Raw genomic sequence first — 27,623 nt, 5'->3', positions numbered from 1 at the left:
CAGAAAGCAGAAGTGTTTGGCAATCTTTAATGTCCAGGTGTTACTCAACAGTAAGGGAAGCCCAGTGAGCATGGAGAGGATGTATCACGTCCTAGGAAGTGACCCTGTCACAAAGCCAAGCCCACAACTAGCCCGTCTGGTTAGGCAATGAATGAAAGCGCTTGCGCAGTAGAGTCCGGTGCCGGTAAACCGGCGCCTGCGCACGGAGGGCAAGGCCCCGCGCTCCCCGCCCACCTCCGGAAGTGGCGCCTGCGCAGAGAGGACAAGGCCCTCCTCGCCTCCGAAAACCGCGCCTGCGCGCAGAGGGCGAGGCCCGCCGCGCCGCGCCGCGCCTGCGCGCTGAGGGCGAGGCCGTCGGCGCCCCGCCCGCCTCCGAACGCCGCGCCTGCGCAGAGTCGGGAAAGAGCCGGCCGGCCCGGCGCCTGCGCGCTCGGGGCCGTGGCGGCCGAGGCGGCGGTGGCGATGGAACCCGGCGAGCAGCTGAGCGAGCTGGTGTCCGCCGAGGGCCGAAACCGGAAGGCGGTGCTGTGCCAGCGATGCGGCTCGCGGGTGCTGCAGCCCGGCACCGCGCTCTTCTCCCGCCGGCAGGTAGGGAGGCGCGCCGCAGGCTCCCGTCGCCGTCCGCCGCGTTCGTCGCCTTGCTCGCTGGCTCTCCTTCCCGTCGCGGGTGGCGGGGCCCGCGCGTCCCCCCGACCGGCCGCCGCGCGCGAGACCCCTGAAAGCCGGCTTTGCTCGGCTCCGCCCGCTCGAGTCTGCGCCAGCCCCGTGCAGTGCGGCCTCGTGCCCAGCTCCGCGTGCCCCGCGCGGCGCCGAGCCGGCCCCACGGGGCTCCGCACGCCCCGTGCCCGCCCGCGCGACCCCGGCCCGCGCCCGGCTCTATTTCTGAACGTATCCCCCGCCTTCACGGCAGGGGGAGCTGGGCTGCGGTGTTAAGAGTTCCGGGGGTTCACATTAAAGCTGTTTTGGGGGTGCACATTAAAGCTGTAGCAGGGTGCGGCCGGGGTCCACTGGATGCTGCTGAGCCTCCACCCAAAATGCATAGTGCGTCCCCCCCGCCCCCAGCAGACACAGAGAATTCCAAGGCCCTCGGGACCGGAGTGCCCAGGAAGGAAACCCAGACCTAGTGACTGCGGGGCTCCCGCGCATCGATAACCCCAGTCGACTTCGTGAAGGGTGGTTTGTGTTAGCTGTTCGTGCAGCTAGACTAGGAGAGCCAGGAGCTTCCTCACCCCCCTCTCCTACTACACCTAGGCGGTACCCAGCTAACACTCAGTACTTGTAAAAGGTTGGGCTAGCACGAGTGACACACACCAGTGTAGCTAGTTGGCGTTCGCTGTTTCCCGTCATCAGTGCTTTCCCATGTAAAGTGTTGATGCCCTCGAATGCCCTATGTCTCAAGTCTTACCTACAATTTGTGGCAGAGAAAGTTATAATGAAGCTGAGTAGAGACAGGGCTGGATAGATAGAGATAGTCATTATTGTGAGAGAAAGCCTGGTGGTGTTTTGGCGTCATACTCAGGAGTGCGGGGGTGGAGGGGGGTTTGCTTCTGCGTCTGCTTAGGGGTCACCCCTGGTGGTGGTCAGGGACTGTATGAGATGCTGGCGATCAAACCCGGGCAGCAGCATGCACACACCCTACCCACTGGACTAGTGCTCTGGCCCGGAAAGTATAGATTTTGTTTGTTTGTTTTTTGGTCTTTTGGGATCAAACCCAGTGATGCTACCTGCATTACTATTGCTCCCACCCCTGGTTTGGTTTTGTTTTTTTAACTGAAGTAAAATTGGTTTGGATTTAGTTTGTTTTTGGATTTGGGACTACACCCAGCGATACTCGGGGGTTACTCCTGGCTCTGCAGTCAGAAATTACTGGCGGTACTCAGGGGACCACATGGGATATGAGGGATTGAACCCCAGTCGACCATGTGCAAGACAAGTGCCCTACCTGTATACTCTATACTATCGCTCTGGCAATATGAAATTGGCTTCTAACCAAATTTATAAGTTTCAACTATACAAGCCTGTAAATGATTATCTGTAGATACTACCATCCATCACCGTACGGTGGATCCCTTTTGCCCACGTGGACTCATTCTCCTTCCCCCTTCCCTTCTGGTAGCCACAGTTTGGTCTTACAGACTAACAGGTGGTTTGGTTTCGTTCATTTACAGAACTGAAAAGTGCCAACCTAGCCAGAACATGGGATATAATGAAGTGGTGAGAAATGAAGCCAGGTGAGGTTCCGGTGATTGGAATAGAGGAGGCGAGGAGCCCTGGGGAGCCACATCCTAGGAGAGTGGAAACCCTGGAGTGGGGTTCAGATAGATGGTCAAAGGGGAGACAAAGCCAATGCCAGTCAGCTGTGGACAAGACGCGCATGACAGCAGTGGGCAAAGATGGGGCGCATAGGAGAGAGTATAGAGCAGACTTTGAATAAAGATATGAGAGGAGACGGGGCGAGTGTACAGCGGGCAAGGAGCTTGCCTTCCATGTAGCCCGCATAGGTTTGATCCCCGGCACCTCAAATGGTCCTGTTAGCCTTCCAGGAATAAGTGATCCATGAGTGCAGAGCCAGGAGTAAACCCCGAGCACCTTCAAGAGTGCTGCACCACAGAAAAAAAAAAAAAAAAAGAAAAGAGGAAAAAAAAATGAGCGGAAGACAATAATCAAAACAATTTATTTTAAACCCTAAAACAAGAACTAAGTTAACAGCTATACTCTGGGGTTTTTACCCCAGGAAAATAAAAACTTGTGTTGGGGTCCAAGCTATAGTACAGCAGGTAGGGTGCTTGCCTTGTGCATAGCCAATCTGGGTTCAATCCCCAGTGTCCCATTTGGTCTCCCAAGCCTTCTAGGAGTGATCCCTAAACTCAGAGCCAAGAGTAAGCCTTGAGTACTGGAGTGTGGCCCAAAACAAAAAGAAAATTTGTGTCATTCAAAAATCTGTGCACAGAATTTTCAGTTGTACCCTACTGTAGTAGCCCCAAACTGAAAATAGCCTAATTATTTATCCTTTAAGAAGTGAATGATCAAAACAAACAGGCTTAGCCATACCATGAAATGAACTGTGGTTTACCTATTCCATGAAAACCTTTTTTTATGCTGGAGCAATAGTATAGCAGGTGCCCTTGCTTTGCATCCCGCCAGGAGGGATCCCTGCCATAATAATCTACTAGAAAGACTCACTATGTTCCGAATCTTACATGACCTGACTTTAGCAGTTGTCCTCAGCTTTGAGGTGTTGGATTGGGATTTTTCTGTAGACACATGTACATGCATTTACGGACTAATAAGGTTTAATAGAGGCAACAGCACCCCGAGTGACCCCTCAAATGAGCCGCTCCTAGCAATGTTCAGGCACTAATCAAACAGGAAGCTCTGCAGAGGTGGCGTTCTGCACCATAAATGGGAGTAGTATGAGAGACATTGTCCCTTTGCTGGTGTGACACCTCTTAAAGGCTAGTGCTTTGATTTTTCTCCCTCCCTGCTGGTGTTCAGGGGTCATTCCCAGGGGGGCCTGGAGCCTCTGTGGAGTCAGGTCTTCCCACGGAGCCCTTGAGCCCTTCCCCAAGCTCCCCCCTTATCTACCTCAAGCATAGCCAAGATCGGCAATCAGCTTGAGTGCCCAGCAACAGATAGTAGATGAGTCATGGAAACTGGGAGCCAGACAGATAGTACAGGGGTTAAGGGGCTTGCCTGGCACGTGGCTAACCCTGGTTCAAATTGCATCACCACATCTTGTTCCCCAGGCACTGCCAGGGGTAACCCCTGAGCACTATAGGCTGTGGCCCCAAAACAGGATGGGATCAATAACATAGAGGGTGGGGCACTCACCTTGCATGCAGCTGACCCAGGTTCAATCCCTAGCACTGCATCTGGCCCCCAGGCATTGCTGGGTGTGGCCCCAAAACAAAAAGGTTGACTTATGGACCAGAGAGAGGTTCAGGGGTTAAGGCACTGGACTTGGCAGCTGAACCCAGTTTCATCCCTGGCACTGCATATAGGCCCCTGAGCACCACAGGTGTGGTCCGAAGCCCCCCGGCCCCAGTTGTGGGTATTGAGTGCGGGTAGGTGTTTCGGGTGGCACAGCTGAGGGTGGTGAGTCAGTGGGTCAAGTGGTGGTTCTGGATCCCAGCCCTTCCTCCCTCTCCGGTACCAGGCAGCATGGGGTCCAACGTGCAGATACAGAGTATTAATGCACACTAGCAATTCTCAGGGCTGCCGTGCTGCAGCTGTGGGGGGAGGCTTACCCATTCCCCACCTGAGCAGGTCCCCATTTGCTTTGTTGGAAGAAATGTTAGTCCCAGTTTTTCTTTTCCAATTAAAATCTGGAGGCTGGCAAGGTAACTCAGGGCTGGAGCATATGCATTGCAGGGGGTGGGCCCAGGGTCAGCTCCCTGAGCACTACTGGGCATGGCCCCCAACAACAACAACAAAAATCTTGGGGCCACAGCAATAGTACAGCAGGTAGAGCATTTTCCGTGCACACAGCTGACCCTGGTTTAGATCCAGGTTCAGTGCCTGGGTGGTCCCTTGAGCACTGCCAGGAGTAACGTTACCTCTGAGCATTGCCGGGTGTGACCCAAAAAGCCAAAAAAAAAAAAACCATCCAAATCTTAGTTTTCTTTGGGGACTACACCTAAAGTGCACAAAGGCACACTCTTGACTCTGCACTCAGGAATTACTGCTGGTGGGCTCAAGACCATATGGGATGCTGGGGATCAGACCCAGGTCGGCTGCGTGCAAGGCAAGCTCCCTATCTGCGGTTTTATCACTCTATGTCCATAATTTTTTTTTTTTTTTGCTTTTTTGGGTCACACCTGGCGATGCACAGGGGTTACTCCTGGTGATGCACTCAGGAGTTACTCCTGGCACTGCTCAGGGGACCATATAGGATGCTGGGAATCGAACCCGGGTCAGCCACGTGCAAGGCAAACGCCCTACCCGCTGTGCTATCGCTCCAGCCCCAAATTTTAATTTTTTAATTAAACTTTTTATTTGGGTTGCCAGTGCACTAAGGTGGTCCTTTCATATTGGTTTGGAATATATTAGAAGTGCATCATGGAGGAAAAAGTGTATCATGGGCTGGGAAACAAGTTTATCAGTAATAGCCAAAGATGAAAGGTCAAGGGTACCCAGCTTTGCTGGCATCATACTTTGTGGGAGTTTGGGGCAGCTGCCAAAAAGAGGCATTAAAGGGATGTTGGTAGGGACCAGAGTGATAGTACAGCAGGTAGAGCGCTTGCCTTGCGTGCAGCCAACCAGGGTTTAATCCCATATGGTCCCCTACGTACTACCGGAAGTAATTCCTAAGTTCAGAGTCAGGAGTAACCCCTGAACATCATCAGGTGTGGCCCCAAAACAACAACAGCAAAAGAATGACTTTGGCCACTTGAGGGGGCTGAGAGGATGGGGCAGGAGCAGTGTCTGTGGTGGGGGGAGGTGGTGCGAAAGGTGGTCAAGTGTTGCGGCTGGAACCCTGTCAGCAGCAGCACTGTAAACCACAGGGCAAACACCTAAAGCAGACCAGTGGGTGGGAGACACGCGGGTGTTGAGGGGAGGGAAGTGGACGCTGGTGAGAGAGCAGAGTTGAAACACTGTGGGCCTGAACCCAGTCATGAGTAGCTTTGAAATGTCACTGTGACTAATTTTTTTTTTAATTAATAATAAAAAGGGGGGTGCTGGAGCGGGCACAGCGGGCAGGGCATTTGCCCGAGTTCAATTCCCAGCATCCCACATGGTCCCCTGAGCAGCGCCAGGAGTAAGTCCTGAGTGCATGAGCCAGGAGTAACCCCTGTGCATCGCCGGGTGTGATGTGACCTAAAAGGGGGAGGGGAAGTGTAGGGAAATTGTGGTATATGTGTCAGACTCTCCTGACATCTGGGGAGGCATGTAAATTAGAGCATGCTAAGACCCTGGGGATGATAGTCTGAATTTTTGAGCCTGGTTTTCCTGGCTGGTTTTAAGCAGTGCCAGGCACCTCTGAGGTATATCGCCCGGAGGTGTTCCAGAGGCCAGAGCCTGACCCCAAGGCCTAGAGCATGCCGGGCTTGAACTCTAGCACCAAACTGGCCTCTCCATTTTCCTTTCCTTTGTAATGTTCTTTACATAACATAAATCAGCATACTCATAACAAGGATAGGAAGAGCTGGACCCCTTTTCTGCTGGAGTGGACACAGTTATGGTTCTGGACACTGGAAATACAGTAACCAGGAGCAGTGAGCTGCCTGCTCTCAAGCTTGCGTGGCAAGTAGGTCTTAAGCTAATAAGGTCACTTCAGACAACAGTCAGTGGTCAGTAGAAAAGGTGGGAGGAGCTGGAGGAGCACTTGGGGGCATAACTATGATCGTTCTTTTGGTGACAGTTGTGGTTCCTTGGAATTTACTTGTCCCTAAGTGGATAAAACCATACTCTCTTATGTATTGGTTTTGAATCACACCTGGCAGTGTGCAGGGCTGACTCCTGACTCTGCACTCGGGGCTCAGGGGACCATAGAGGGTGCTGAGGATCAAACCGTGGCCAGCCACATGCAAGGCAGACACCTTTCTAGCTACACTCTCTCCAGCGCTGAAATTGTACTCATGAGATAAGTAAAAGTTTATGTGCCAGTGATACCTCAGTAAAACTCTTTTGTGTTGAGGTGAGTTTTGTGTGTGTGTGTGTGTGTGTGTGTGTGTGTGTGTGTGTGTGTGTGTGTGTGTGGTCTTTTTTGGGGTGGGGAGGGGTGGAACCTGACTTTGCTTAGGCCTTACTTTTGTAGCTCTGCCTTCTCAGGAATCACTCCTCGCAGTGCTGGAAGTCGAACCCGGTTGAGCTGTGTGCAGTGTGTTGACCAGGTGCCTTGTCTGCTGTGCTCTCTCTCCAGCCTTCCTGTTTTTCTTTTTTCCTTTACTTTTTCATTAAAAATGGGGGCTACCTTTCGGAAGTACCCGGGCCTGGGCCCACCCCCTGAGAAGCAGGCACCAATGAGGCATGTCAGTTCAGTCGTCGGGGCTGTCACTGTGCAAGGGCCACCAGGACCTTGCCCATAGGTTCTGGTGATTTTAAACTTGGGTCTTTATTGTATACCAGGCACTTGAGCTGGCCCAGCAAAGCGGTTTCAAACAATGAGCATATGGGGGCGCAATATAGGAAGCTAATTCCAGTTACTTGGTTTGGGAAGACCTCCTGAGCTGAAGCTGAGTGTCAGAATCCATTGGGTATCAAGAAGGTGCCGGCCTTGCCGGGCTCTGCAAACAGCGACAACTCATCGTATTTGAGGCAGGCACGAGGGCTGGTGTGGTTGGGCCAAGTGAGCTGGGGAGAGCACGACCACGCTGGCCTCTTGGACCCTGGTCAGGGTGTTGGTGGAGTCAGGCTGCTAGAGCAGCCAGTGTTCCTCTGTCCTGGGGGTGGGGGGGTGAAGATTAGGGGTCCATACCCAGCTGGGCTCAGGACTTATGCCTTGATGAAGGATCACTCCTGGCAATGCTTGGGGTACCATATAGCACGGATTGAACCCAGGTTGGCCGCATGCAAGGCAGACACCCCCCCCTCACTGTACTGTCGCTCCAGCCCCCCTCTGCCAGGTCTTTTAAGATGAGGGAAATGGTGGTGGTCGTGGCGCCTTCCAGCACCTTGGTCTGTGGCTTACATGAAGGGGTGCTTCACTCTGTTTTCATCTCAAGAAACTGCCAGGAAGTAATGTGAAGTCAGCCAGACAGGGCTGTCGACGGGACCCGGTTGTCATCAGCTTTTCTTTTCTCTGTTCTGGCCATTGCAGCTTTTCCTTCCCTCCATGAGAAAGAAGCCGGCCCTGGCCGACGGCAGCGACCCCGACGGCGATGTCCTCCAGGAACACTGGCTGGTCGACGACATGTTCATCTTTGAGAACGTGGGCTTCACCAAGGATGTGGGCAACATCAAGTTTCTGGTCTGCGCAGACTGTGAAATCGGGCCGATCGGCTGGCATTGCCTGGATGACAAGAACAGTTTCTATGTGGCCTTGGAACGGGTTTCCCATGAGTGACCGAGGGGAGGAGGACTCGTGCCACTCCCAACTATAAAGCGACTCCCCACCAGAACTGGCCCTGATCTCTCCTGGCCTGACCGCTCGCTGCCCCCTTCTGTGTCCTCGCACGTCCAGCCGGACATGCGAAAGGCTAGTCCCGCTTCCAGAAACCTCGAGCACACGTCCCCGGCTTGGTTCACTTTCATCACATTTCCTAATCTCCTTCCAGTTTCGGGACGCTGGGTGGCACAAGTCACCGGATCCTGGGCCATCTGTCGGCACCCTTGGTTCCTGCTCTCGGAGGGCGGAGCTCACCCGTGGGGCCACGGTGGCACGTGGCAGCGGCTGCTCGGGTGCTGAGAGTTGGAGCTCCACCTCTCGTCTCTCCTGAAGCAAGCATGCCAGTGTGCCAGGGAGTGCTGTGTGGCGCCCTGTAGCTAGAGTGACTTCGTCTTTCACTTTAAAAGCACTCACAGGCCTCGGTGTCGGAACTGCTGATGAGACGTGTCGCCGCAGCCACGCCTCTGGCGCCATTTTTGTGAATCTCTCCTCTAGGTTGGTGGCAGCCTTTCATGATGAGGACAGATTTGGCCCTCGAGCCTCAGCCCGTGATGGGGTCTCTCCACCCTGTGCTCTGTGCAACTGAGGTTCGATTTTCAGCCCCAGATGACAGTCACTTCAAAGAGAACTTGACTCTGTTTTCTCTGTATTTGAGGACAGGCACTGGGAAGACTGAATTCATGGGCAGTGTCGTTTCCTGCGCCTCAGGGTATGGTTCTTATCCTGATGGTTTGGGTTTCATTGAAATCCCCGTTATGACCCAGAATATAAAATTTCCATCCAAATCTCCACACGTCTGTTAGAGAAGCTGCAGTGTCGACCTAACAGCTGCTAGCGGATTTGTTTAACCCCTCAACTGGGTTTTGAAGGGTTCTCTCGTTTCTCTTAGGAGTCCCATGACCCCTACCTCTTCAGACTCAGAGGAGGCCTGGGACTGACATAAGGACCAAACAAACACTTCCCCGTTGGCCGTGCAGTCCTCTGTTTTCATGTCCTGCTGCCTTCTTCCTTCTCCCTAAGGTCACCCGGCAAAGTGCAGATCTTCCGTGTTTCAGCCCTGCTGCTCCCTAGGGAGTGGTTTCCTTTCCAGAAAGGGCCCGGGTAAGCACTAGTGGAAACGGAGAGAACTCAGATGTCTGTGATTAAGGCACTTGCAGAAAAACTGAGAACAATCTACTCAGGTTAGAAGAAACAAGACCAAATGGATACCTGGGGCATATGACCTGTGACCCTCTGACCCGTCACCTGTTGCATCACAAGCCAAAACTTAGGCAAAGCAATTTTTCTAAGACTTCGACTGCTCACTTTTTTTTTTTAATCAGAAAATTAGGACATACTTGCTGCAGATTACTTTAAAAAGGGGTATAAAATTTTTTTAATGATTCATTTTAATACCATCCAGAGATTGTCAGTGATAATGTGATACATATCCTTCTGCATATATATCTTTTTTTTTTCTTTCTACAAATGAGCTCATATTTTGTTCTTTTTTGATTTTGGGGTTTAAATCCAAGGCCTCGCACATGTAAGGCAAGTGTTCTACCACATGCTCTACCTTTGAAATTTGCTTTCTTTCATGAAATACTGATTTCCCATGTCAGTAGATACACATATATGTACACCATTGTTCTTAGTATCCTGTTAATGTTGCTGTGCTATAATTTATTTAAACAGTTCGCTATTAGATTATCTCCAGTTCCTTATGGTGTCATATGATGTGCAACCTTATATTTAAGTTGTATACATGTTTTTGATTATTTTTTGGAGTACAATTAGAAGTGCAATTGTGGGGTACACACACTTTTAAGGCTGCGCTGTATGGACACATGCAAACACAGCTGTCCTAAAACCCCCACTGTGAAAGAGCATTTATCTACACCCTACTGACACTGGGTATTTATTAGTAAAAGGATATTTTACCACTTTAATATAAAAATATTGTTTTAATTTGCATTAATTTTATTTCTAACAAAAAAATTTATACTTATTAGCCATTTGTATTTTTTTTGAGAATTGCCAAATCTTCTTAGCCAAAAATATCAAGTTATTATTGTACTTTTACAGTTTCATCTGAAATAAATAAAGGTATTTAAATGGCAAAAGTTAAGAATCCTGTATGCCCTTGGGAAGAGTATGTAATTTAAAGAAACAGCTGAAATCTTTTGCTTATTTGTTTTTTGGGGGGGCCACACCTGGTGGTGCTCAGGAATTAGTCCTGGCTCTGCACTCAGGATTCTCTCCTGGCAGGCTCGGGGGATCATATGGGATACCGGGGATTGAACCCCAGTCAGCCAGGTGTAAGCAAACACCTTAGCCACTATACTATCCCTGCTGCCCGAGAATATAACCTCAATATTTATCTTGAGTCTATTAACTCAATATTCCCTGAAAAATGAGAATAGCATCTCTTCTTTCTTCATCTAACACAAATGGACTCAATCAAGACCTGTGGGTCAGTCAGCTGCTCCTTGCTGAGATATATTGAGGTGTAGTAGACGTGCCCTGAAGGTCAAGTTCAAACACCCAACAAGATTTCTTGTTGGGCCTTGAAGACCTCAACTCACCTGACACTGCTGGGAGCCAGTGTCTTTTCCATGGGTAAAGAGAGGACTTCAGCTACAGAGTCCCACCCAGGGGTGACTGACCTGACTAGTGGAACCTCCTCAAGGAACCATCAACAGATCTTGCTTCTGATCAAGTGGCATGAAAGGGCCAAGATGGCCAAATAGGAGGAACTTGTGTTTGTTGCCTGCAATCCCCAAATCTCTATCCAAATTTACATTAAGAGGAGTGCAGGGGCTGGAGTGATAGCACAGTGGGTAGGATGTTTGCCTTGCTGACCCAAGTTTGATTCCCAGCTTCCCATATGGTCCCCTGAGCATTGCAGGGAGTGACCCCAAAAAAGCAAAAAAAAAAAAAAAAAAAGTAATTCGGAGGGTGTATGCAGAGCGGTGGTACTGTGGTAAGGGTGTTTGCCTTCCCTTGCACACTAGCTGACCTGGGTTCAATCCCTGGCACCCCATATGTTCTCTGAGCCCCACCAGGAGTGATCCCTAAGTGCATTGCTGGTGTCACCCAAAAGCAGAAAGATTAATAGGGAGAGGAGAGGACAGGATGGGATAGATACTGCTGGGCACTCCCTGGGTCCCACCTCACAGCATTGCTCTCACAGCCCTGATCACTGGGATGGCTCCAGTCACCATACACACACATACACACACAACTTGGATTCATCTATGCAGAAACAACTCAATCTACACTTCTACACTGAGGCACAAGAACGACAGTTGACTCAGTGAATGATGCCCTGTCCAAGGAAGAAACCCGCAGTCTCGGGTAACAGGCTGCAACTTCGAAGAGATCTCTGTAGAACTTTACCCTGGGGTAGGGGATGGGAGCCAAGGAGTGGTTCATGGGACCTGGAGGTAGGAGCAGGCAGGCCCAGTTTCTCCTACTAAGTACCACAGTAACCTCTAACAACTCTGGAACTGGAAGCATTTAACTCAGTATAAATGGATTTAAGGGGGCTGGAGACACTGGGATGCTGCAAATCATTGCACAAGCTGAGTGTGACCCAGTACACAGCAACCAAGTGTGTGTGAACACCATCACTCAAGTTTCCAACCCCCTGGACCACACTCCAAGTGTGTAAGTCCCAGCCAGACATCACAGCTACAACAAAGGGAAGTATGGGGGGGGGGCAGTGAAGGTGTCACCTGAGCAACCTTGCTAACAGTCAGTTGCCAGAGATGTGCAAGCCACACTCCCACAGCAGGAAGGCACCTTACAACCCTCTTAAAGCACAGCCACTGTCTGCTGCCTCCCCATGGACTCAGGGTCAGCTGTACTCTGCTCCCAGCCAACCCCGTGCTGCCTGGGACCAGGAACCTGTGATTGTAAATGCCCAGTTGTCATTCAGGGCTGTTACAACAAAGGCCCCCAGACCTCCCCCCCAGGGCCTGGGAAGCACTGGACATGAAGAGATGGAGGAACTCACCTAAACCAAGAGATCAGAAACACGGCCTAGGAAGAACCAGCGCTAGCACTATACATGTCTCTTCATTAGTTCAATGGTGAAGTCAAAAACAAACGAGATTGTTTGGGAAAAGTTCAAATTAATCATAAAACCAAAGAGATAGTACAATGGGTAGGGTGTTTGCCTTACACACAGTTGGTCTGGGTTTGATCACCAGCATACCATATGGTCCCCTGAGCACCTTCAGGGGATCTAGGATCTAAGATCCTAGAGTGCAGAGTCAGGAGAACCATCAGAGTACCGCTGACTGTGGCCCCAAAACAGAGAATAAAGTCACTGGTCTTAAGGGCTGTGGCTGACCTAGAGCACCCCAACCTGATGTGCCTGGGGCCACCAGGAATCCCAATTACTAAATGTCCACATCCTGCACCCGGCATGAGTAAGAACCCATCACAGCATCAACAGGAGGAGACCGGAAATTCGGGGGTAGGGATCAAACCCGGATCAAGCTGGAGAGACCATATGGGGCGATGAGAATGGAACCTGCGCTGGCTTTGTGCAAGGCAGGTGCCCCCTTGCCTGCTTGCTGTACGATCTCTCCAGCCCTGAGATAGATTACCTTTCAGTATATTAGCTTATCTTAAATATATATCACAAGAATGTTAGGAACTTGGGGTCAGAGAGTACAGCGGGTAGAGCACTTGCCTTGCACAGCTGACCTGGGTTCAATCCTTGGAGTCCCATATGGTCCCCAGATCACCACCAAGAGTGATTCCTTAGTGCAAAGCATCACCGAGTGTGGCAAAACAACAACAACAACAAAATTAAAACCTGTCCACACACAGAAACCAGGAAAGAAGAAACTGCAGTTTCTCTTGCTGTTCTTTTGTTCCTATTATGGGGCCACACCCAGCAGTTTTCAGGGACCAGGGATACCCCAGGGTGTCAGGGTCCGCCCATGGACTTCACATAGGAAGGAACCTCTCCCCAGCCCTACGTCACTCAACCTTGTAAGAGGACATGGATCCCAACCAGCGAGACGACCAGACACAGGAGCGGTAAGTCCAAGAACTCAGGGCAGAATGGGAAACTGACACTGACGACCGGACACAGCGCCCCCTTGAGGAAGCAAGTGGACAAACAGGCACGAGGTGTCGCCAAACCCCCACTGGCCTGTGATCTGCTTCCGGACCCTGTCAGCTCTCTCCTGAGCAGCAGGCTCTCTCCTGGTCCCTCACCTGCACCAGCCCCACGACGTCCCTCCCACAGTGGACTGGCCGTGTGCAGTCATCAGCTGCTTCTTTGCTTGCGAGGAGCTGCTCGGGTGACAGAGCCGCCTGTGAAGAGAAATTATTTTTAGCTATTGCTGTTACCAAACCAGATCGTCTTTGGGCTCTGCAGAGTCTGGAGAAGACTCACATAATTCACTAGAGAGGAGGTTGGGGCCAGAGCGATAGTACAGTAGGAAGGACTTTTGCCTGTCACACGGCCAACCTGGGTTTACGGTCAACCCGGGTTTGACCCCCAGCATCCCATAGGGTCCCCACGCACTGCCAGGAGTAATTCCTGAGTACAGAACCAGGAGTAGTCCCTGAGCATTGCCAAAAAGAAAGAAAAAAAAACTTGCTCTTCAAACTTGTTTTCTCGGGCTGGAGCGATAGCACAGTGGGTAGGGCGTTTGCCTTGCATGCAGCTGACCTGGGTTCGAATCCCAGCATCCCATATGATCCCCTGAGCAGTGCCAGGGTAATTCCTGAGTGCAGAGCCAGGAGTAACCCCTGTGCATCGCCAGGTGTGACCCAAAAAGAAAAAAAAAAACACCTTGTTTTCTCCCTTGAACATGTACCTCGCTTTCTTGTCCCTGCGTTTCTTTGCTCGCCTCTCTTTTACTCTAGAGAAGTTCGTGTTCTCTCTCAATTTTATTTTTAATTTTTTTGCTTCATCAAAGGAAAAAGAGGGGTTATTAAGAGGTTATCAAATAGGGTTGGGAACTGGGGAGATATAGTACAGCAGGTAGGGCACTTGCCCTGTGACTGTTCGAGCCCCCCCCCCCCTCCTCTCTCTGTCTTTCTATCTCAGGCAAATGAGTGGGTTTATCCTCCTGTAATGTCACAGTGATTTACCAGCCTCCCCGGGAGCTTGGCCCTTGCTCAGCCTCATGCTGAACACCTCTTGAAGGGGCAGAAGATGGAGAATGAAAAAGGGAAATGTGGATGCTGAGGGTAGTGTTACCAATTGAACAAAGAAGGTGACTCTGGTAAGCCTCAGAGTCCCCCTCATTTTGTTCCCCTGAGCTAAGCCTCCTCTGTGATTTACACTTATCTCCACCCACCTGTCATCCAGAGCACCTATGCGCAGTTTTCCCTGGAAGTGCCTTTCTGATGAGGGAGACTTGGACTTCTTGTTCATCCCAGGCCAGAATTAATTTTTTTTTGGGGGGGGGAGTCACATCTAGCAATGCTCAGGGGTTATTCCTGGCTCTGCACTGAGGAATTATTCCTGGGGATGCTCGGGGGACCCTATGGGATCATGGGGATCAAACCTGGGTCTGCTGCATACAAGGCAAATGCCTGATCTGCTGTGCTCTCTCTTTGGACCCCAGAATTAATACCTTGTAACAGGAGATGTTGACAGTTTTCAGTTCTCCTACATAGAAGGTAAGTTGGGGTGTGGGGTAGAGGAAAGACTGTTTAATGATTGGGTGTTTCCCTGAGATAAGACCCGTTTTCCCAGGGATGCAGGACAAGGATGGTCCCCAGGACAGCCCCCTTATGTGGGGTCAGGCAGAACAGTGTGCAAGGAAATCCCACACAAAACCCTAGAGCTCAGGAGGAGAAAACAGGCTGGTTTCAGGGAAATGAGCCCAGCAGGAGAATGGGTGGGTTGTGTGGGCCTCAGAACACGCCTGCACTCATCTATTGAGAATCTCTCTTTGCTTCCCCGTGGCCAGACCATCCTCCACATTCTTCCACATGCTCCATTCTCAAGCAACCAGAGCCCAGACCAGGCTTTTGTGCTCTGGGGGAGACACATCTGCAGTGAGAACCCACCGGGGCCCAGAGGAAGCCCTAAGAACAACGATAGGCCAGGTACTCCCAATGACAACGTGGTGGGAGACATTAATAATAGAGGCCTAATAGAGGCCAAGAGGGCTGCAGCTCATCTAGAGATCTGTGGGTTCCTGGGTTTCCACAGGGGACATCTGACACCCAACATCACAGGGCACCAAGAGATGGGGAGACCCTGGCACGGAGAAGATGGAGGCCTGGGAAGGGCCGGTGCTGGGGGGTCCTTTGGGAAAGCAGAGGGATCCACAGGGCAGCAGAGCTGCAGGGACACACACACACACACACACACACACACACACACACACATGCAGCAGCAGCCAGAGCCCTGGCAGGTCAGTGGCCTCTGTAGAGGAAGGGGCAGCGGCTTCACTTGCCTGGACACCAGGCTCAGGTCTCAGCTCATCACGAGTTGAGTCCTGTGCATGGGGTTGGGGTTGGGGGATGCATGTGGGCTGCAGGTTTTTCCCCAGTTCTTGTTTTTTTTGTTTTGTTTTGTTTTCTTTTATTTTGGGGTGCCACTGCTGGGGGTGTTAGTGCTTACTCCTGGCACTGCGTGCAGGAATCATTCCTGGCGGGGCTCTGGGGGACCATCTGGGTGGCTGGGGATCAAACCTTGTGGGCCAGGAGGGAGGAAGAGGCCTACCCGCTGTACTCTCTCTTGGGCCCCAGGCTCCCCAGTGTTTGGTTCTAGCGAATGTAGCTGTCACAACCTAGCAGCCAAGCAACTTCAGGCAGGCGGACCTAGAGGCAGGGGCGTAAGGGGGGCTGGGGGTAGGGGAGTGGCGGCTGTTAGCCCGGCCACTGAACTCATGGGACAGGCTGTAAACCCAGGAACTGACCCTAACAGCACATCTGGGCTGCACAAGTGGGGCCGCCATAAGGGCGGGCCTCAGGGATGTAAATGCCAGAGTGACAGCGCGGCCTGGCATCGCTCCGCAGCTGACGCGGCCAATCAACGCCCGTGGCCGGCTCCGTTAAAAAAGACCTGCCTGAGGGGGCAGGAGGGATAGCACAGCGGGTAGGGCGTTTGCCTTGCACGCGGCTGACCCAGGTTCGATTTCCAGCATCCCATATTGGTCCCCCGAACACTGCCTTGAGTGATTCCTGAGCGCAAAACCGGGAGCATCGCCCGGCGTGAACCAAAATAAAGCGCGAGTCGGTTTACTGTCGGTTGGACCCATCCCGCCGCCCCTGTGAACACGGTCTTACTGGGCAAGGCGGGGCCCAGGGGGCTGGGCGGGGGGGACTCCCAGTGCCCCCGCGAACATCACCCTGAACATCACCGCCCTGGACATCACCGCAGGGCCGAGCTGGGAGTAGTAGCACCTCGTGCGGATCCCCCTTGGTTGGAGACCCCTGCTGCAGTTTGGATCAAAGGACTTTTATCCAGGACCCTTTTGTGGTCAAGACCTGCGCCCCCACCCCTTCCTCCAAAGTGCATGCGAAGTGTCCCCAGACACCTTTCTCCACCTCAAGCGCGACTCTGCACAGTGGAGGGGGAGGTGCATTCCCTCTTTGGGGAGATCGCGGGTCACTGAGGACCCCCAGAGGGAGCCTGGAGAGTCCGAGGTGCTGCCGTTGCCGGCCCGGGTGGCACTCGCTGTCGCCCGCGCCGCGTCCGCACAGGCCCGGGGCCGAGCGGAGCCCCCCGCGGGGATGGAGCCCGCCGCCGCGCTGCCCCTGGGGGGCCCGGGCCCGCTGGGCGAGTTCCTGCCGCCTTCTAGCCCAGCTGGGAGGAGTTCGCCGACCCCTTCGCCTTCGTCCACAAGATCCGCCCCATCGCCCAGCAGACGGGGATCTGCAAGGTGCGGCCGCCGCCGGTGAGTGTGGCGCGCGACGCGGGGGTCCCCAGGGAGGCTGGATGGGCGCGGGCGCGAGGGTCCCAGGCGGCGGGGCAGGCGCGGAGATCTCCGGGGCGGCGGGCGCTGGGGTCCCCGGGGCGGCGGGATGGGCGCGGGGGTCCCGGAGGAGACGGGTCGGGCGCGGGCGCGGGGGTCCCCAGGGAGGCGGGATGGGCAAGGGCGCGAGGGTCCCAGGCGGCGGGGCGGGCGCGGAGATCTCCGGGGCGGCGGGCGCTGGGGTCCCCGGGGCGGCGGGATGGGCGCGGGGGTCCCGGAGGAGACGGGACGGGCGCAGGCGCGGGGGTCCCCGGGGCGGCGGGATGGGCGCGGGGGTCCCGGAGGAGACGGGACGGGCGCAGGCGCGGGGGTCCCCGGGGCGGCGGAGCGGAGGTAGGAGCTGTCCTGCGCCGAGCAGAGTCTCAAGACGGCGGCGGCGGCGGCGGCGGCGGCCACACCGGCCGGTACCCGGCTCACACCTGCGAACCAGCCGTGTTCCTGGCCTGGTTGGTGGTTTTGAACAGTGGAAAATTTAAGGCATCGTTTTTGTTTGCTTGTTGTTTGCTGGTGAGCCACACCCGACTGCGCTCAGGGATCACTCCCGGCGGTGCTCCCTCCGGGAGACCAGATGGGGCGCCGGGGATCGTTCACCCGTCACCCCCTCGCAAGGCTGCGCCCTACCTACTCTTACTACTTTGGCCCCAAGACGTGTTCTCAGTGATGGGAAATAAGCTTTAGGGCTGAAGACGTTGTACCGTGGGGGTAAGGCTCTTGTCCGTTGTTCACCCAGGTTTGATCCCTTGGGCTCACAGCCCAGGAAATAAATCCGGAGCCCTGAGCACAGCTGGATGTGGCCACCACCCCCCACCTCACCCCACCCCCCCAAAAAAGTAAAACGGGTCCAGGGAAGCTTTATCCGTGGAAATATAAAAATTTTTTTAAAGCAAGTCCCTGTAGATGTAAAAGAATAGAGTCAAAGTACTTTTAGGTTTTTACCAACGAGTGCGGTCTTCAGTAATTCCACCATGACCTTAGATGAAGTCGGCTTCTCTGCCCTGTTTACCTTATTTCCTACTGTACATAGTCTGAAACTGAAAACGAGGGGCGTGGAGTCCCCCCTTTTCCCCTTGAGTGAAGGGATGTTTTGAACATAAATGTTCTTTCAAAGGCTTGGAAAATTAATGCTAGAATATAGAAAATGGTATTCCTATTACTTTAGATGAAGCTTCCCTTTAAGTGGATGGTATTTAAAAATTCGTGATTTCATGGGTGCAGAGATAGCTCAAAGGGCTGGAGGAGACCCTGGATGCTTTCCATGCAGGTGGCTGGGGATACACAAGCACAGGTCCCTAAGCCACCTGGAGTCACCCCCAAACCCATAGCCCAGAGTAACCCCTGAGCTCTGCAGAGTGTGATCTAGTTCCCCAAAATTAATTTTTAAAAAAAGTTTGACCCCACACCTGGAGATGCTCGGGGCTTACTCCTGGCTCTGCACTCTGGAATTACTCCTGACAGTGCTTGGGGGACCATTTGGGATCCTCGGGATGGAACCCATGTTGGCCACGTCAAGGCTAACACCCTATACTGCTGTACTATTGTTCCAGCCCATAGATGTCCTTAAAAAAAAAAAAGCTTGGGGCCGGAGCGATAGCACAGCGGGTAGGGCGTTTGCCTTGCACGTGGCCGACCCAGGTTTGATCTCCGGCATCCCATATGGTCCCCCAAGCACCGCCAGGAGTAATTCCTGAGTGCAAAGCCAGGAGTAACCCCTGAGCATCGCTGGGTGTGACCCAAAAGGAAAAAAAAAGAGCTTAATTTATGTTTCCTCTATTCAAAATAGTTTCTGAGAACTTTTCAGTTGAAAATACCCATTTCCTGGGACCAGTGAGATAGTACAGTGGGAAGGTGCTTGCCTTACACGCAGCTGACCCAGGTTTGATGGACCCCGTCACCCCATACAGTCCCTTAGGCACCACCAGGAGTGAGTCTAGAACCAGAAGTAAGATCTGAGCACTAAGGGTGGCCCTAAACCAGAAGGGAAAAAACTAGCAAACAACTGAATGCCCATTCTCTATGTAGACTGAAATATGAGAGCCAGTCACAGAGTTCAGAGGCTTTAGTGTTTTTGCCTTGCATTTAAAGAGCAGTAAAAGGAAGAAGCCAGGCGTTCTGGTGAGCAACTCGGCCGGAGAATGCTCCGGACCCGAAACCGGGCCAGCAACACCGGAGATCCAGACGGAGGAGGTGCAGCCACCACACCCTCTCCAGATGGAGCCCCAGCGACACTGAGCAGCAACTAACACGGCTCCGGGATGCGGGACTGGGACACATCCGACCTTTTAGCGGCCTCTCAACCTTTTCTAAAAACTGAAAACATACAATCTTTTAATGGAAAACTAATTATCAAATGCTTCCTTAGTAGGGCTGTCTTTCTTGGGGGGAAACTCCAACAACAATAGTGAGTTTTGTGTTGAAATATGGAACGTAATCAAGGTAAAGAGAAAATGAAGTGAAATTCATCAGTTATACAGTTGGGGGCGGGGGGCAGGGGCGGGGAGTATACTGGGGATTCTGGTGTTGGAATATGGGCACTGGTGAAGGGATGGTGTTTGAATATTGTATAACTGAGACATAAACCTGAGAACTTTGTAACTTTCCACATGGTGATAAAATAAAAATTAAAAACTAACTAAATAAATAAAGAGCAGCGAAAAAAAATTAAGAACAGGAAAGCAAAACAACCTAATGAAAAGAAAGAACCAAAGACACATGAAAAAAATCTTAGTACCACTTATCAGTAAAAAGCAAATCAAGGGGCTGGAGAGATAGCACAGCAGGTAGGGCATTTGGCTTGCACGCGGCCGACCTGGGTTCTATTCCCAGCATTCCATATGGCGGGGATGAAATCGACACGGCAGTAGTAGTGGGTGGCACGGGGGGGGGGGGCGGACCCTTGCGACTTCCCCGGTGCGGTGCGATGGGCCCTCCACAGGCTCGCTGACTGGGTTCTCGAGAGAGCTCTCACGCGTAGCTGAGAACGATTCCCACGGCACAGCTGAGGGCGCGGCTCGGTGAGTGAGGGGTGGGAGAGGGCGGCTGGACCCCCGGGCGTGCGCGTGCCGGGTTCCCAGGAACCTGGTCTGAGGCCTCCACCCTTGGCTGGCCGCCGCGTCGTGACCTCACTGTGGCAGGAAGTGGAGTGTGCACCTCTGGGTAAGACATCACTCCCGGGCCAACTAGCTTCTGCAGCTCCAACCGCCGTGGCTCTGCCCCGCTGCCCTCCGTGGGTCGGGACCCTGGCCGTGGTCCCCAGCCGTGTTTGAGCCCAGGGCGCCGACCACTGAGGACACTGCCCTGGAGGAGAATCATCCTCTCTGGATTGAGACGGGATGTGAGAGGGGTGTGATCCCCGGGGCGGGTGTGGGCGTAAGTCCTTCCTCTCCCGGGCCAGGAGAGCTTCCAGTTCCACTCTCGCGAGGTCACGTTGCAATAGTTCTGTGATGTTTTCGTGTGGGTCTCAGTGGGGGTATCAGGATAGTCCAGCACTCTTTGGAGGGGGTGACCAGCCCCCCCCCCCCGGGGGCCCTCCAGGGCCACGCCTGCCCAGATGCCCTAACCCCTGTGCTCACCCTGGCCTGCAGCAGCCATTCCCGGGCTGGTGGCTTCCCTCGCCACTGAGGGAGCTGTTGTGGGGAGCCAGGACTCAGCGTGCCCCGCTCTGGGGGGACAGGCCCAGGGTCCTCAGGTGCTGCTGTAACCCGCCTGCCAGCAGAGAGACTCGAAACAGCAGCTGTTTCCTCTCCTAGTTCCGGGGCTGACGTCCCGGGCGGGTTTCACTGAGCTGAAGTCTAGACGCGGGCCACAGACTACACGCGCTGGGCCCCCAGGGGAGGAAGCCCGTTTCCGTGCCCTCCCCACTTCATGGAGGCACCCCAGTTCTTCTGCCCGCTTCTTTGGGCTTCAAAGCCAGCAAAGCCGCATGTTCAAGTCTGTCTGTCTGTCGGTCGGTCGGTCTGTCTCCCCCTCTTTCTCTTTGTGGGGGAGGGATATGTCAGGACACACATGGGATGCTCAGGGCTTACTCCCGGCTGTGCGCTCAGGGATCCACCCCTGATGAGGCTCAGGGGACCGCGTGGGGTGCCAGAGATCGAATCTGGGTCATTCGTGGCTCAGCAGCTGCCCTACCCCTCGCCTGCCTCCCCGACTCCTCGCTCTCCCTCCTCCCGCTGGCCTCCCTCTGCCGTCACGTCATCCTGCCCCTGCTCTTCCACGACCATCTCGAAGGGCCCTGGTGATGACCTTGGATCTGCTCCGCCCCCCCGGGCTGGTCCCCCCACCTCCGCACCCTTCACTGAGGGCCCGAGGCCTTGCACACTGGGCGACGCACTTGCCTCGCGTGGGGATGAGCCCGACTCAATCCTGTCCTGGTACCAGCTATGGTTCCCCGAGCGCCGAAGGGAGCCCTGCGCGTTTCTCGCTGTGTCCCCTGCTCATTTCCTCCCGGGGTTGCTCCCTGCGGGCTCTCTGCCCTCTGCAGGTCAGCCCCCGAGAGCAGGGGCCTGTCGGTCAGCTTCTGCAGTGCCGGCGCCCGGAACCGTTTCTGGACCAGAACAGGGCACCAGCACCGTCCCTGCGTGTTGAGTGGGCCGCTCGGTGCCACACCCTCAGCGTGCCCTGGGTTTGAGAGCCTTTCACTGACTGTCCAGCCTGCCCTGGGACACAGAAACCCAGAGACCTCGGCGGCTGGGTTCTCCCTCACGTCCCCGCCCTCCCTCCCCCCCACTTCCTCTGCGCCCTGCTGCCTGTGTAGCCTCAGAAGTGGCACAATCCAGCCCCCCTGGTGGCCAGCGGGACCCTGGGAGGCCCTGCTCTGCCACACTGGGCACCTGAGGCCCCCCCCCCACCTTGCCTGTCCTCCCCGCAGGTCAGCTGTGTCGGGCCTGGACTCCCCCGCCAAGACTAGCTCCATGGAAAAGAAACTCCCCATCAAAAGCAAAGAGCTGCAAGACTCCCAGGACAAGTGCCACAAGGTATTTATCTCCGCCGCCGGCCTCCCTCCTTGCTCCAGGAACCTCCCGTCAGTATATGCCGAGGGAGCCGCCGCCCGGGGCCACTGCTGACCCCACCGGAGTGAGCCGGCCAGCGGGGGAGCCAGGGAAGTCCGCGCCCGAGCCTCCGCTGCCCAGAGGGTCATGAAGCCGGGCCTGGGCCTGGCCAGCAGCCCTTTAAATCTAAAGCCCGCGGAGGCCCTGGATTTAAAACTGGCCCGGTCCTCGGCACGACCCAGCCTGAGGTCTGCGGCGTGGGGCGTCGCCCGTGGCTGAAATGCATCCCACCCGCTCTGGGCTTCCCGGGGCTAGAGAGATAGTGTAGCAGGTAGAGCAGTTGCCTGGCATGTGGAGGACCCGGGTTTGATTCTTGCATCCCATTTGGTCCCTGAGCACCTCCAGAAGTGAGTTTTGAATTCAGAGCCCACCGTCGGAGCGCCAGCCCCGACACCAGGTGGCCATGGAGGCGCCCTCTCCTCCTCCCCCGTCCCCCCCCCAGCTGTGTCTGCACTCTGCCGCGCTGGGGGGCCCCCCCTTAACCCGCCCGTGTGTGTTTCAGATGGAGCAGGAAATGACCCAGTTACATCGGCGAGTGTCAGAGGTGGAGGCTGCCCTTAGTCAGGAGGTGGAGCTGAAGGCCTCTGAGACTCAGCGGTCCCTCCTGGAGCAGGACCTATCGACCTCCATCACAATGTGCCATGTGAGCCTCCCCGCGCCCCTTCCCTCGGAGGTGGCCCGTCCTGTGTGTGTGTCTCATCCTGTTTCATGACGGCCCCTCGAGGTCCCCCGCAGCCAAGGGCAGGGAGCAGAGAGGGAGAGTCCGCAGGCTGGGCCTGCGACGGGCAGAGCCGGGGCCCGGGCCTGGAAGCCAGGGGCCACCAGGGGAGTCCGGGCAGCCCCCCGAGCCTCGAGCCCGCCACAGATGCCGCTGTTTCCCAGCCTGCCCGCCGCGCCCTGGTCCTGTCCCCAACAGACGGCCCTAGGGGCCACCCCTCCCCATTAGGCGCCAAAAAGGAGGTGTTGACGCTTCCGGAAAGGGGCTCCCACCGGCCAGACCCGGGGCAGCGACAGGGAGGCTCAGCCCAGAAGCCCAGACCCGCTGCCATCGCATACCATGTGACTTTGATTTTTTTTTTCCCCTCTCCCTTTCCTCAAGAGTAGACTGTCTTCTCCATTGTCTCGAGAAGTTTTCATTTGGGTGTTTATTTTAACGTGCCCAACTCAGAGTCATAAAAAGTTGAATCACATGTTTTCCCAGGTGCCCACCACACACACACACACTCACACACACCAGCCACCCCCCGCCCCACCTACAGGGGAAAAGAACCCTCCAGAAGGCGGCTGACTGGGAATGACTGCTCTGCTCCCCTTCCAGTGCTCCCTTTCCAGACTTGGCTGCTTGTCGGTCGGCGGGAAGCTAATGGGCTGCGTATCTCAGACCCCCATCTCATGCCCCTGAAGCATTGAGGGACCCTTCCAGGAGAAAGGGGCCCGGGCCCCCTCAGCTAGCCGGGGCCAGGAGGGTCTTAAGGGAGCAGGGGTGTGGAGGTGCTCCTGTGACAGGGAGAGTCTCCCGGAGCCCGCCAGGAGCCGCTGGCCCAGGGCAGGCTTGGTAGTAGCTGCCCAGGCGGGGCTGGCCAGTGCCAGCAAGGGCGCTTCCTCGCATTCTCGTCCCAGGCACGCAAGAAGTATTGGCCAGGCCAGGAGATGGGCCGTCCCGTCACCCTGGTGGAGTTGCTCTTTCTTGACCCCAGCCTTCTTCCAGGATGGACCCGGGACCCAGGAGCCCACTGGAACCCACCCACCCATGCCCGAAGTGGGCTTGGTGCCCGCCCCGCAGCCAGCCACTCCCTTAACGAGCCTTCTCGGGCAGAGCGGCGTCCACAGGCCCCCCCTATTAAAATCTCTGCTTTCCACAGGACTTAAAGTGAAGTCTGGAGCAATTGCAGATGGAGGCGTCCCAGGCGGACGTAAAAGCACTGCAGCTTTACAAGAATATCAGAGAGCGGACCCGGAAGGTCCAGGAGCTCAAAGAGCAGGTACTGCTCAGACCTGCTCTCTGCCGGCCAGAGCCCGAGAGGCAGAGCGAGGGGCGGGGCGGGGAGCCGGGGATGTAGGTCACTTGGAAACTTCCCACTGCCCGTGATTTATATAAACCACGGAGCTCCCTTCAGAACTTGGCTCCCAGACGTAGCGGCGCTCGTCAGTGAGAGGTGGAGGTTTCTGGCAAGGCTGGGAAAAAGACGCGGGCCTTGGCGGGGGCTGGGGGGCCGGTCTGGCCCACCACCACGTTTTTCTGTGACTGCGCCGAGGATGGCTTCTGCGTTTTCCTGATGGCTGGGGGGAGAGAGCGGCCATAGAGAGAGGGTGCCATGCAGCCATAGATGGAACTTAGAGCGCCCCCCGCCCCCACTCTCCCTCGCCTCAGACCCCCAGTGCACCCTCTCAGGAGGCAGTGCCCCCTCCCCCCTCACCTCAGACCCCCCCCAGGGCACCCTCTTAGGAGGCGGCCCCCGCTCTCCCTCACCTCAGACCCCCCAGAGCATCCTCTCAGGAGGCGCCCTCCCCCACTCTCCCTCACCTCTCGCAGCCTGGTCTCCAGCTCTAGCAGCCGACTCTTGTCAGTGTGGTCCTGCTGGCTCATCTTCTCCAGCTGTTCCTCCAGCTTCCGGTTCTGGGCGTCCAGGTAAAACTTCTGTTGCCAGAGTTCGGAAATCATCTCTTCCTGAGCCTTCCTGGGGGGGCGGTGGCGGGGACCAAGCAAGCGCGGAGTCTGGTTAGAAGCGAGCCCGGACCCTCGAGGTGACAGAAACCCCGTGAGCTGTGGGCGTCCCCAGCAGAGGGACTGGGGGCTGGGGGGTGAGTATGGGTCAAGGGGTTGCGAGGGATACTGGCACTTCACTCCTTCGATAGAACTTTTCCTCCCCCCCCCCCCCACAGTAGAGAGTGGACATGGGCCTCCTGAGAGCACAAGCGTAGCCTCCTGCTCACTAACGGTCGCCAGAGACAGGGGGGCAGTGCTGATGCTTCCTGCCACTGGAGGCCTCACTCTCCTCCCCACCCAACAGCTCCCAAGTATCAGGAACTCACTGACCCAGGGGCCAAAAGGCAGCCCGTCCCCAGGAGAGACCTCTCAGGGGAGGAACTCCAATCTTGAGGATGGTCATTCTCTGGGGAGCAATCCAAGGGCCCTCGGGACACAGACAGTCCTGGATGAGCCCACGCTTCCCTCCAGGGCCCTCACTTAACTAACAGCATGGCCCGATGGGGCTAATTCCGGAGGGGCCCTGCCTCGGAAGAAGGACTGCAGCTCTCCACACGCACACCAGAAGGAGGCGCTCTAGGGAGGGGAAGCTTTCTGGAACCTGGCAGCCGTGTGAGGAGGTTAGAGAAAACCCAGCTCTAAAGCAAGCTCCAGCCAGACTAGGACCGCCAGGGTAAGGCCACGCAACACGGGGCCAAAGCCCCGAGGGAGCTGGGCGGGTCCAGCCCGGCCACTCACATGTTCCTCCGGGTGAACAGACTGCTGTTGGCCGCCAGCTTATTGGCTTCAGACAGCTCCACGATCCTCTGCTCCAGCGACCTGATCTTGGAGTCCATGGCGTTGATCATCTGGAACACAGGCACGCCCGTCAGCTCACACAGCCACGCCAGCAGCAACGCCCTGACGTAGGCTGCGTGGGCCAAGGCCAGACGAAGCGGGACCTGCCAGCCATGGGGGCAGAGGAAACAAGGGGCGCGGAGAGTCCGTGGGCTGGGGCCACAGGGGGGTTTTGGTTCCCGTGTTTTGCAGGGGGGGGCGGGGCTAGACCTGGCAGTGCTCAGGGGACCGTATGCAGAACCGGGATGGAACCCCGTTGGCCGCAGGCCAAGCAAGTGCCTTGCCCGCTGTACGGCCGCCCCGGCCCTGGGACCAGAGGCTTCGCACGCACACGTGTCCCTACGAGGGTCGCCTCCCAAACACAGGGACCTGGTTCTGAGTACCAACAGAGGCCTGTGACGTGCGTGCGGTGGCCCCCCGTGTCCCGAGCCTGCAGAGGCCTGTGGTCCGCTCCCATTTCTCCTTCCCCACAGGATCGTCACTCTCTCCGAGTGAGTCCCTCTCACCTGGCCCCAGTTCTCTTGTGGACACACCTGGGATGGTTTCGTATCTTGGATTTTCCGGGCGAATTCTATCTAACTCAGCTTCACTCGGCTCCGACACAACATTCCTTCATGTCGAGAAAACAATGCCTCATCCTAGCTGCTCTCAAACGCTACGTGTGCGCCAGGAAAGCTATGGAAAGTACATTGCCTACAGATTCCTTCTCTAATAAGAGAGACTGGGAAACTTTTGGGGAAAAAAAATTTTTTTTGAGCTAAACAGCTAGATCGGAAGCCACGTTAGCTCTGCAGAGCACACACAGGTGGCGACTCACCCCTGCCTCTCCGCGGGATGCACGGCCCTCGGCGGGTCCACGGATGCGCCTGGCCGTGCGCCCATTTTTAGGGCCTCTAAGTTCCATCTAGTGGCTGCATGTCACCCTCTCTCTACGGCCGCTCTCTCCCCCCAGCCGTTGGGAAAACGCAGAAGCCATCCTTGGCGCAGTCACAGAAAAATGTGGTGGTGGGCCAGACCGGCCCCCCACCCCCCGCCAAGGCCCGAGTCTTTTTCCCAGCCTTGCCGGAAACCTCCACCTCTCACTGACGAGCGCCGCTACGTCTGGGAGCCGAGTTCTGAAGGGAGCGAGCGCCGGCGCTCAGTGGTTTATATAAATCACGGGCAGTGGGAAGTTTCCAAGTGACCTACATCCCCCGGCTCCCCGCCCCTCCCCTCCCCTCGATCTGCCTCTCGGGCTTCGGCCAGAACTGAGCAGGTCTGAGCAGTACCTGCTCTCTGAGCTCCTGGATCTTCTGGATACACTCTCTGATATCGTGGAGAAGCTGCAGCGCTTTTTCGTCCGCCTGGGACGCGTCCATCCACAATTGTTCCATACTTTGCTTTAAGTCCAGTGGAAAGCAGAGATTTTAATAGGGGGGCCCTGTGGACGCTGCTATGCCGGAGAAGGCTCATTAAGGGAGCGGCTGGCTGCGGGGCGGGTGGGTTCCGGTGGGCTCCTGGGTCCCGGGTCCATCCTGGAAGAAGGCTGGGGTCAAGAAAGAGCAACTCCGCCAGGGTGGCGGGACGGCCCGTCTCCTGGCCTAGCCAATACTTCCTTGCGTGCCTGGGACGAGAATGCGAGGAAGCGCCCTTGCTGGCACTGGCCAGCCCCGCCTGGGCAGCTACTACCCTGCCTGCCTTGGGCCAGCGGCTCCTGGCGGGCTCCGGGAGACTCTCCCTGTCACAGGAGCACCTCCCCACCCCTGCTCCCTTAAGACCCTCCTGGCCCCGGCTGGCTGAGGGGGCTCAGGCCCCTTTCTCCTGGAAGGGTCCCTCAATGCTTCAGGGACATGACATGGGGGTCTGAGATACGCAGCCCATTAGCTTCCTGCCCACCGACAGGCAGCCCTGTCACACCTCCTGACACACCTCCTGTTCACTGGCTTCGGGGTTGCCCTGCAGTCTTCCCCCAGAAGGGTATTTGCCTTGCACGCGGCTCACCTGGGTTCGATTCCCAGCATCCCATAGGGTCCCCTGAGCACCGCCAGGAGTAACTCCTGAGTGCA

The 27,623-nt window shown here is 55.6% G+C and overlaps 1 protein-coding gene across 4 annotated transcripts; it reads left to right on the top strand.

Annotated features, from left to right (window-relative positions):
* The first annotated feature begins 395 nt into the window (after positions 1-395).
* RABIF (RAB interacting factor) lies at positions 396-24,140 on the top strand. 4 transcript variants are annotated; one of them, XR_008631093.1, is made up of 4 exons: positions 455-588; positions 21,854-21,959; positions 22,537-22,677; positions 23,897-24,140. XR_008631093.1 is itself a non-coding variant. In XM_055144897.1 (4 exons), exons 1-4 carry the CDS (start codon positions 16,748-16,750, stop codon positions 23,906-23,908), a joined length of 423 nt encoding a protein of 140 aa, XP_055000872.1. In that variant the 5' UTR covers positions 16,697-16,747; the 3' UTR covers positions 23,909-24,140. The 4 variants fall into 4 exon arrangements, 3 of the variants coding, with proteins under 3 accessions (XP_004610090.1, XP_055000872.1, XP_055000871.1); XM_055144897.1 differs by lacking the exon at positions 455-588 and adding an exon at positions 16,697-16,911; XM_055144896.1 differs by lacking the exons at positions 455-588; positions 23,897-24,140 and adding an exon at positions 16,697-16,911 and having other exon boundaries at positions 22,537-22,760.
* The last annotated feature ends 3,483 nt before the right edge of the window (positions 24,141-27,623 follow it).

This window comes from Sorex araneus, chromosome 7, assembly GCF_027595985.1.
Source record: "Sorex araneus isolate mSorAra2 chromosome 7, mSorAra2.pri, whole genome shotgun sequence".
Taxonomy (NCBI): Eukaryota; Metazoa; Chordata; class Mammalia; order Eulipotyphla; family Soricidae; genus Sorex; species Sorex araneus.
The sequence above is the reverse complement of the archived record's forward strand: the minus strand, read 5'-3'. Positions and strand labels throughout refer to the sequence as shown.

Excerpts from the sequence above, each read along its gene's own strand:
- RABIF (XM_055144896.1), top strand. The coding sequence starts at position 16,748 with ATGGAGCCCGCCGCCGCGCTGCCCCTGGGGGGCCCGGGCCCGCTGGGC. Across the intron at positions 16,912-21,853 it reads GCAAGGTGCGGCCGCCGCCG|GTCAGCTGTGTCGGGCCTGG; the intron begins GTGAGTGTGGCG and ends TCCTCCCCGCAG. Across the intron at positions 21,960-22,536 it reads CCCAGGACAAGTGCCACAAG|ATGGAGCAGGAAATGACCCA; the intron begins GTATTTATCTCC and ends TGTGTGTTTCAG.